Source organism: Xiphophorus hellerii, chromosome 7 (assembly GCF_003331165.1).
Source record: "Xiphophorus hellerii strain 12219 chromosome 7, Xiphophorus_hellerii-4.1, whole genome shotgun sequence".
Taxonomy (NCBI): Eukaryota; Metazoa; Chordata; class Actinopteri; order Cyprinodontiformes; family Poeciliidae; genus Xiphophorus; species Xiphophorus hellerii.
The window spans coordinates 26,750,954-26,761,880 of NC_045678.1; the positions used below are offsets into that span (position 1 = coordinate 26,750,954).

Below are 10,927 nucleotides of genomic sequence, written 5' to 3' on the forward strand. Positions count from 1 at the left end.
AAGGGAAACATAAATTAAGCAGAGGTCCAGTCGGCCTTTTCTAGGCATTTCTCACTGATATTAAAATGTCACTAATTCAAGATACAAGAACTTTTGCACAAGCGGTTCAAAGCTTTAAATATGGTATAAAAACTGGTTAATACTATTATTAATTACCAGTTTTTTTACATTTGTTGTAAGCACCAAACAAATGACGTCTTTACTTTATTATAATTTCATATTAACAGTGACATAAGACTGCAAAACAACTCAAAGCAACTGGGAAAATGAACTGTTTGGGGCAGAATCACATATTTGACTCTTTTCTGCAGATGGGGTATGATTGCTCTTGCCGAGATTAGAGGAACCAAAAGACCAAGTAGTGTAGTCATACAACTTTTTCTCAATGGCTTCGATTGCCTGATCGTTTTGTTGACAAGTCAGTAATCCTGGTACTGTCTCATGGAAGAGAACATGAACATCCAGCTCAACATTTTCATACATTTCAGACCATTTTGTTCCTGCAGTTGAATAGTCAGGATCTCTGGTGTGATGCATCAGAACCAGAATCACTGGTTTATCCAGTGATGAGACTGAAACACATGGGGAAAAAAATAGATTTAGGGTTCTTGTTGTTAAATCTTTGTACATATAAGGTCAATAATTTCTCTACACAGTTTCATCATAGAGTTCTACTTACTGACAGACAGTATTAACAATAGAAAACATCTGAAAACTGATCCATTAACTGCTAAAGTTCTGATATTACAAATTACAAGGAGACAGCAACAGCATTTAAAGGGAATATTTAGTTTTTCAAAGATATATTGTCAGCATTTTTATTTCCAAACCAGCAACATTTGCTGTATACCTTAAAACACTGAGCAATAATAATTTGCATATCTACTGTTTCTAAGGATTAGTTTTCATTGGTGTAAAATTGCTGACCCACATTTGGCACCTGCATGATGCCTGTGCTGTCATGTCTCACTGGTTATTGATTCAAGGCTGATATTTTTATGCATAGTTGTATTTCTGATTATTATTGTAAAGTTTATACATTCTTAATAAGTGAGTCTGCATAAAGTAACTACTAAATTTCCCTTAGTTTATAAGTTAGGAGGGGGAAACACCCGTTTTCTGTTTTCAAGTGCAAACTCTTAGTAAAACTTAATGTTTCTGTTTACAAGATAAAAATCCATAACATTTTCATGGATCAGGAAATGGCTTTGAGAAGAATAAAAGAATACGGGAGAAATAACGTAGCAGGACATATTTGCTTGTAAAATATTCAATCTGTTAAATAGCTTTTAGGAAACGGAAACAAGGATTTCTGATAGGTATTTTCCTTTCGGACCTAAATAAAAGAAAGAACCACAGACAACGTATATGAATTTTATGTAGAGCTTTTGCAAAAGGAGAACACTCTGCCAATTCTTCCTCCGAAGAATCCACAGAGCATTCTGGTCTGCCCTCACAACAGCTCCTGTTTTTATTGTCAAAGAAGAACAGGCAAGGGGGCAGTCAGGAAAACAACAGAGGTCGTAAAGCTTCTAACCCAAACATCTAACAACCCAGTTCCAGATGTGATATCTGATCAAAGGTCTGAGCCCGGTTCAAATCTCGGTCAGTACTGTCAATAAAACAAAATACGACTGTTCACAGGTAGTTACTAAATTAGGAGGTGCGTAAAGTTGAACCGACAGTAGTGACCTCCATACACACGTAAGGAAGAGAACACTTTAAACAGAAAATCACAATGATCTATAGGCTGAATGTGAACTAAAGTAAGAATAAAATGATAATACCAAAAAATCTCTAACAATTTCCATTACCTTTTGGATTTCTCATTGCTGATTCCACATCTGACCCAACGCATAAGGTGATTGGACAAAAGACAATGACGACCGAAGATTCCTCTGGACTTTGTTTTTCCTCAAGTGTAGGGGTCTGCCAGGACGTTAGCCAGGAGATTAGCCCGTAGTTTTTGTTATTCTTCATTTTTTCCATTATTGCCTCATGGGCACCAAATGTCTGTCCAGTGGGGAATGGGAAGATCTTTACTCTGCGCCATTCACCTTTAAATACATTTGTCAGTTTGAGAAAAAATAGAAAAGGTTTAGACTCATAACTGTTAAATATTTAATGCTTGCAAGCAAAAACAGACAATGAAATGACTTAAATGTAATCTCCAACTTATATGAGATAAGTTGGATTAAAAAAGTCCCTCTTATATGCAGCTATACAAAATCCAAATCTGCCCAAATTTAGTTCAGATCCATCAAGTTCATTCCACACTTTAATAAAACACTTCTGATGTTTCTCAAATTGTTCTGACACTTAGAAAGCGTCTTTCAGGGGAATTCCCTGGAGGGTCTAGAAATTTTCCAGTGACATTGTTCACTGTAACCCAGAAGAGAGGTCAACAAAGCTGTTAGAACATTTCAAATCGAAACAGGTTGTGTCTGGAAAAGCCTGATATGATCAAACAGAGACAGACAAAGAATGTAATATCCATAATACTACAATACTAAGAAATTTGAAAGCTATACAAGACAATGCACAAAAGAATGTAATGGACTAATTGAAATATTGTTGTGCAAGACTTCACTCTATTACCAAAAATTGCCAAAAGTTTATTCACATATAAGTGACTTAATGTAAACCATGAAATAAAACCAGTTAAGTTTAATTGTACTTGTTTTTTTATGTCTATGGTAATATATCTGAAATTTGAACAAAAATGCTTTGTACCATTGTTTTTTCAATCTAAATAAAGACATAAAGTTCTATTGTGGCCTTTTTAATACACTGCTTTTTAAATTAGGTATATAATAATAAATAAGTGTGCTTCAAATCAGGTTTAATGTTTAATATTAATCAAAGGATCGATGTTCTGTTGGAGCCAATAATTTGAAACTACTGGTATTCCATTTCTTAATATAATACTTCCCCTGTGAAAAAAAAAACTGCTTATCATTTATCCAATTATACTTTTCAAATTACTCTTTATTATCTTTCTATATTATAGTATATAGAAAGATAGTATATGGCCACCTTGCAAACATAGGTGACCATAAATAATGCCTGCAGAGAAAAGGGCTATTATAGCTGTATAAAATCTATATTTTATAGATTCTGTTGTGGGTCACAGCTTCATGTAATGAAGTTTTTCTGTTTAACATAAATAAATTTAATGTTTAGGCATGACAAACGGGTTTGTCCCTGTGACAGGGACTGCAGATGAAAATCAGGCAGGAAATAGACATAAGTTACAAAACAAAGACCGAAAGTAATTTAAGATTATCATATCCTGTTTATGGTTCTCACAAATATTTTAAAAACATGAATACAGAAAATCTACAGAAAACAGGAAGCTGGAGAATATAAGCAAGAGAAGAATACCTGAAGAGCTCATGGTGTTCTGTTGTTCTGGCGGATTCATGTTTTGCTGTTCTGCAGCGTCTCAGTCTTTATATACAGACCCCGCCTCAGCCCACCACCATGTGACTTACAATAAACTCTGCAGATGCTGGGAAGCAGCAGCACTACTTCCAATTTACTTTCACTTTCAGTCTTTTAGGCAGTGTTGTAGCAGGCTACCTAGACTCCTCTGTTCAAGGGGGGACAGAAGCCATAGCGATAGCAATTTAGACTAAATTTAACGAATATAGGAAAGGCATGCAAGTTCAAAACCAGGTTTACAGATGCCAATAAGCTGCATTTCCCTCCCAATTCTTTTTTTTTCTTTTGCATAATGACCAGTTGTGTGCACCACCTACTGACTGTAGCATTGACTGATTCACTGATTTGTGAAGTAGAGTAATCGTAACAGCTCTTTTTCTTCATGTTGGCCGCATTTTCTGTACTATTTATTTTTCTCATTTTCAGCACTGACCTTACTTGAAGGGAAAACTTAAGGCTTACAAAAACTTTGTATTTTCTGTCCTGGAGGGTTTACTAAGAAGCTGGTTCAGTTGTAAAGCAGGTTAAGTTAACCTTGTGCTATAGGTAAAGCACCTAATTTTCTTAACTAAATGATGCCTGCAGGTATATCTATTAGCAGGTTTAATTTTGCCTGCACTTGGTTGGGTACATTATTTTAAGTGTATTTGACAAGTTTACCAAAATATAAAAAATGTCATTCAAACTGCATTTGCTTTGTTTTACTTTTTACTTGTACTTTTCATTACATTACTTGAGTACATCCATTTTTACAGTAATTTCCATACTTAAGTACAAGAAGTTTCAGATACTTTAAGACTTTAACTCAAGTAACATTTCAGTCAGTGACTTGGACTTTTACCAAAGTCGTATTTTGGAGAGGTACTTATACTTTTACTTGACTCTGAGATTTCAGTACTTTATACAATTAGAAACTGTTTATTTTCTACAAAACTTTCCAAACAAGTTGAATAAAAAAATCCATCTGTAAACAAACTCTCTCTCTATTGAGAGAGACTCAATAATACACAAACTTCTTTCCTGTGCAGTGTTGTCATTAAAACTGCTTCATATCTGCCTCATTATTTTCTGTTTGTGTATTTCCCTGAAACTTGAGGAACTGGGACATCCATCCATTAAACCAGAAGTCACTCCTGAACTCTCAGGTCAAATTAGTCCTGGATGTTTCAGCTGAAAGCAGCAGATTGAGAATGACTGTAGTTTATTTAATATAGAAATAATCGAATGCATTTTTTTTCAGCTGTCCATGAAGGGATACACTCCATGTTGTTTCCGTCTTTCATGTGTTCAGACATGTGAAAGCATCAAACCGGTTAATCAGAACTTTAACTGAATGCTATGATTATTAGTGAAAGGAAATGAATGAGTTAGCATAAAGGTCAATTCAGCCGCTTCTTCTAGCTCAACGTGGGAAAAAGAATCAAATTATTAATTAAGACTTGGTTTCAATCAAGCGTACAACCACAAATTAAACAAACTAAACTACCAGCAGCATCTGTTAAACATTGTTTAATTTTTTTCTGTTTGTGTTTCTATTGTTGCAGCACGGACACATGCACGCGCAGACACAGCAGGAGGGCGTGTCTGTGCGGTAAACGGGTTCGGTTCTGTTCTGCTCGGTTCGGTTCGGTTCGGTTGGGTCAGGACTCACCGCCAGCACCACTGTGTCCTCTCCGTTGAATTTGGGGATGTATTTGTCTCCGCGGCTCCGCTCCGAGTCACTCAGCGGCCTGAAGCGGCACATCACCTTCACCCCGCACACCCCGCACTCCGCAACCTCCATCCCCGCACAGTCCGCAACAACAAAGACAGTAAGAGGGAAGAATACAGACCCCCGCCGGACCCGCTGGGAATCGGGGTTCGGTTCGGACACAGTGGGTGGATCAGACTGATGAAGCTCTCCGGTGAGACTCGGAGCTCAGCGTCTCTCCATCAGGATGCTGAACACAACACTGCCAGGTCCCACAGGTCCAGCCTGGAGCGCTGAGGCGCAGAGAACTCTGGGAAGTTGAGTCTTCATACGGATTTATTATCTGATCGATCAAGTGGTCGGATCTTTGGAGTCATATTAAAACATTTTCCCTCTTACAAATTATTTTATATGCTGACTCTGTGGTTTTAATTCTTCATTATATGTAGATTCACTGGCCAGTTTATTAGGTACATACCTCAGAGATTTCTGTCCATATAGAGATGAAAGCACAAGTTGCTGCCAAATTGCCATGTCTTGAGACTTGACCTGTAGTTAATTTGTAGGTCAGAAAGGAAAGGACTCTGAGTATGTCTGCTTAGCTAAATAATGTCAGTGACAGATATATTTAAGAAAAATTTAAATGGAATGAATAAACAATTCATTTTAGATTTTGTTTTTGGCTTGTCTATTGATCACTACATCTTATTGTGAGTTTACCTTTTTTGAGGATGAAAATCACCTTTTCTGGTCTTTGTCTTGTGCATTATGGAGGGATGGGTTTGTGCTAAAGACAATGATAGGTCTAAATGGCTACAAATCAGTGTTCAACATTATTGACTGATGACCAGATGAGGTAGCTGTAGAGTGTTAATCATTGAGTCAATTCTTTGACTTACATGGATACAGCATTTGTATCCCGATTTGAGTTTCAATCCTTTTTAATGAGTGCCATTCTTGGTGGAAACAGGTTTAAATGTAAACATTTAATAAGAACGATCCAAGAGTTTTGTAAACCTTATAGACACTGCTTAGAAATCTTTTTATTTAAAATGTTCACTGTGATAATCTTTAACTGGCAAACCATCTAGAAATATATATTTTTGCTATGAACTCTGTTCTGTTTTGGGTTTTCTTTTAGCAAGTGAATCATCTTTAACTGAAACATGTTCAGCAACTTCCTGGGAAATGAAAAAGGGATAAATGTGAATAGATGAATGGAAATAGAAAATGAAACTGGATACATGAAAATGGAAAATGATAAATGAATAAGGAAAATAAGGAAATGAAAAAAAAGACTGGCAGAAATAAATGCGAGAATAAATAAATAAATAAATGTATAAATGAAGAAATATAAATAGAAATAAAGATGCCAAGTACCCATTTATTTATTTATTTATCTAATTTTGGCTGAAATGGCTTTACATATGGCTCTCCATACAATACAGTTAGCATGGAATGGATGTACAACAATTCTCTTGAACTAATAAGATATTTACACAATTTATGGCATTTGGATGTACCATAAAGTACATTGAGAGTAATTGAAATGTTTTTAGTTGCTCTTACAATGGATAAGAAGGTGTGGTGTTCCCCATGATTTTTTTTGTTTTATTCCAAAGCTGTTAAAAAGCTTACGACAATTTCAAACTTTATTATACTTTTTGAAACTTTACAGGTGGAGTTAGAGAGTTTGTACTGCCTTCAGATTTTTCCCATAATTACACTTCTTTAAAAACAAAGCCTCACAACAGACACAAGTAAAAGGGAAACATAAATTAAGCAGAGGTCCAGTCAGCCTTTTCCAGGCATTTCTCACTGATATTAAAATGTCACTAATTCAAGATACAAGAACTTTTGCACAAGCGGTTCAAAGCTTTAAATATGGTATAAAAACTGGTTAATATTACTATTAATTACCAGTTTTTTTACATTTGTTGTAAGCACCAAACAAATGACGTCTTTACTTTATTATAATTTCATATTAACAGTGACATAAGACTGCAAAACAACTCAAAGCAACTGGGAAAATGAACTGTTTGGGGCAGAATCACACATTTGACTCTTTTCTGCAGTAAACATTCTAGGATGGGGTATGATTGCTCTTGCCGAGATTAGAGGAACCAAAAGACCAAGTAGTGTAGTCACATAACTTTTTCTCAATGGCTTCGATTGCCTGATCGTTTTGTTGACAAGTCAGTAATCCTGGTACTGTCTCATGGAAGAGAACATGAACATCCAGCTCAACATTTTTATACATTTCAGACCATTTTGTTCCTCCAGTTGAATAGTCAGGATCTCTGGTGTGATGCATCAGAACCAGAATCACTGGTTTATCCAGTGATGAGACTGAAACACATGGGGAAAAAAATAGATTTAGACTTAGACTCAGACTTAGACTGACTTTATTGTCATTTTGCATGCACAGGGTGTATGCAGAACGAAATTTCGTTGCATACGGCTCAGGACAATGTTTTGAGCTTTCAATTGTGAGGTTACTCCAGAATAAAATACAGTATAAAATATGAATATAAAATATAAAATATAAAGTGCAGGAGTGACAGTAAAATATAAGTTATTTAGCTCTGTACATGTGCAAGGTATGAAGTGGAGACCAGTTTTTGAGTGCAGTCCAGTTAAGAGTTCAGCAGTCTGATGGCAAGTGGGAAAAAGCTGTTTCGGAACCTGGTGGACCTGCACCGGACGCTGCGGAACCTCTTTCCAGAGGGCAGCAGGGAGAACAGTCCATGGTGGGGGGTGTGAGGGGTCACTGATGATGTTTCGGCCTCGGGACACGCAGCGCTGGGATGAAATGTCCTGGATGGAGGGAAGGGGGGCCCCGATGATCCTCTCTGCTGTCCGCACCACTCTCCTCACGTTCTTCCAGTCGGAGGCGCTGCAGCTTCCACACCACACAGAGAGGCAGCTGGTCAGAATGCTCTCTATGGTGCTTCTGTAGAACGTCTTGAGGATGGGCGGGGGCAGGTGTGCTCTTCTCATCCTCCGCAGGAAATACAAACGTTTCTGTGCCCTCTTGGCCAGAGACGTGGTGTTCACAGTCCAGGTGAGGTCGTTAGTGATGTGCACCCCCAGGAATTTGGTGCTGCTGACCACCTCCACAGCCGAGCTGTTGATGAGCAGTGGAGCGTGGCTGGGCCGGTTCTTCCTGAAGTCGACGATCATCTCCTTCGTCTTGTTAACGTTCAGGATCAGGCTGTTGCCTCTGCACCAGTCCACCAGCTGCTCCATTTAGGGTTCTTGTTGTTAAATCTTTGTACATATAAGGTCAATAATTTCTCTACACAGTTTCATCATAGAGTTCTACTTACTGACAGACAGTATTAACAATAGAAAACATCTGAAAACTGATCCATTAACTGCTAAAGTTCTGATATTACCAATTACAAGGAGACAGCAACAGCATTTTCACATTTTTGTTCAAAATTATAGCGGTGTTTAAAAGTAGTGAGTAAATCTGATTATCTTTATGATAGCTAAATTTTTTATACCCAAATGTAACTTTATTCTAATCTATTCCAAATCAAAACACGCATCAAACTTCTTCAGACTACAGAAAGTGAAGAAAATGGAATATTTAGTTTTTCAAAAATATATTGTCAGCATGTTTATTTCCAAACCAGCAACATTTGCTGTATACCTTAAAACACTAAGCAATAATAATTTGCATATCTACTGTTTCTAAGGATTAGTTTTCATTGGTGTAAAATTGCTGACCCACATTTGGCACCTGCATGATGCACCTGTGCTATCATGTCTCACTGGTTATTGATTCAAGGCTGATATTTTTATGCATAGTTGTATTTCTGATTATTATTGTAAAGTTTATACATTCTTAATAAGTGAGTCTGCATAAAGTAACTACTAAATTTCCCTTAGTTTATAAGTTAGGAGGGGGAAACACCCGTTTTCTGTTTTCAAGTGCAAACTCTTAGTAAAACTTAATGTTTCTGTTTACAAGATAAAAATCCATAACATTTTCATGGATCAGGAAATGGCTTTGAGAAGAATAAAAGAATACGGGAGAAATAACTTAGCAGGACATATTTGCTTGTAAAATATTCAATCTGTTAAATAGCTTTTAGGAAACGGAAACAAGGATTTCCATTACCTTTTGGATTTGTCATTGCTGATTCCACATCTGACCCAACGCATGAGGTGATTGGACAAAAGACAATGACGACCGAAGATTCCTCTGGACTTTGTTTTTCCTCGAGTGTAGGGGTCGCCCTGGACGTTAGCCCGGAGATTAGCCGGGAGATTGGCCAGTAGTTTGGCCCGTAGTTTTTGTTATTCTTTATTTTTTCCATTATTGCCTCATGGGCACCAAATGTCTGTCCAGTGGGGAATGGGAAGATCTTTACTCTGCGCCACGATTCACCTTTAAATACATTTGTCAGTTTGAGAAAAAATAGAAAAGGTTTAGACTCATAACTGTTAAATATTTAATGCTTGCAAGCAAAAACAGACAATGAAATGACTTAAATGTAATCTCCAACTTATATGAGATAAGTTGGATTAAAAAGTCCCTCTTATATGCAGCTATACAAAATCCAAATCTGCCCAAATTTAGTTCAGATCCATCAAGTTCATTCCACACTTTAATAAAACACTTCTGATGTTTCTCAAATTGTTCTGACACTTAGAAAGCGTCTTTCAGGGGAATTCCCTGGAGGGTCTAGAAATTTTCCAGTGACATTGTTCACTGTAACCCAGAAGAGAGGTCAACAAAGCTGTTAGAACATTTCAAATAGAAACAGGTTGTGTCTGGAAAAGTCTGATATGATCAAACAGAGACAGACAAAGAATGTAATATCCATAATACTACAATACTAAGAAATTTGAAAGCTATACAAGACAATGCACAAAAGAATGTAATGGACTAATTGAAATATTGTTGTGCAAGACTTCACTCTATTACCAAAAATTGCCAAAAGTTTATTCACATATAAGTGACTTAATGTAAACCATGAAATAAAACCAGTTAAGTTTAATTGTACTTGTTTTTTTATGTCTATGATAATATATCTGAAATTTGAACAAAAATGCTTTGTACCATTGTTTTCTCAATCTAAATAAAGACATAAAGCTCTATTGTGGCCTTTTTCATACACTGCTTTTTAAATTAGGTATATAGTAATAAATAAGTGTGCTTCAAATCAGGTTTAATGTTTAATATTAATCAAAGGATCGATGTTCTGTTGGAGCCAATAACTTGAAACTACTGCTATTCCATTTCTTAATATAATACTTCCCCTGTGAAAAAAAACTGCTTATCATTTATCCAATTATACTTTTCAAATTACTCTTTATTATCTTTCTATATTATAGTATATAGAAAGATAGTATATGGCCACCTTGCAAACATAGGTGACCATAAATAATGCCTGCAGAGAAAAGGGCTATTATAGCTGTATAAAATCTATATTTTATAGATTCTGTTGTGGGTCACAGCTTCATGTAATGAAGTTTTTCTGTTTAACATAAATAAATTTAATGTTTAGGCATGACAAACGGGTTTGTCCCTGTGACAGGGACTGCAGATGAAAATCAGGCAGGAAATAGACATAAGTTACAAAACAAAGACCGAAAGTAATTTAAGATTATCATATCCTGTTTATGGTTCTCACAAATATTTTAAAAACATGAATACAGAAAATCTACAGAAAACAGGAAGCTGGAGAATATAAGCAAGAGAAGAATACCTGAAGGGCTCGCGGTGTTCTGTTGTTCTGGCGGATTCATGTTTTGCTGTTCTGCAGCGTCTCAGTCTTT

The 10,927-nt window shown here is 36.3% G+C and overlaps 1 protein-coding gene across 1 annotated transcript; it reads right to left on the bottom strand.

Annotated features, from left to right (window-relative positions):
* Window positions 1-249: 249 nt before the first annotated feature.
* LOC116722854 (uncharacterized) lies at window positions 250-3,634 on the bottom strand. The gene is made up of 3 exons (XM_032567199.1): window positions 3,385-3,634; window positions 1,815-2,057; window positions 250-572 (listed from the first exon to the last, which is right to left on the bottom strand). The coding sequence occupies exons 1-3, from the start codon at window positions 3,422-3,424 to the stop codon at window positions 250-252; spliced, it is 606 nt and encodes a 201-aa protein (XP_032423090.1). The 5' UTR covers window positions 3,425-3,634.
* Window positions 3,635-10,927: the final 7,293 nt, after the last annotated feature.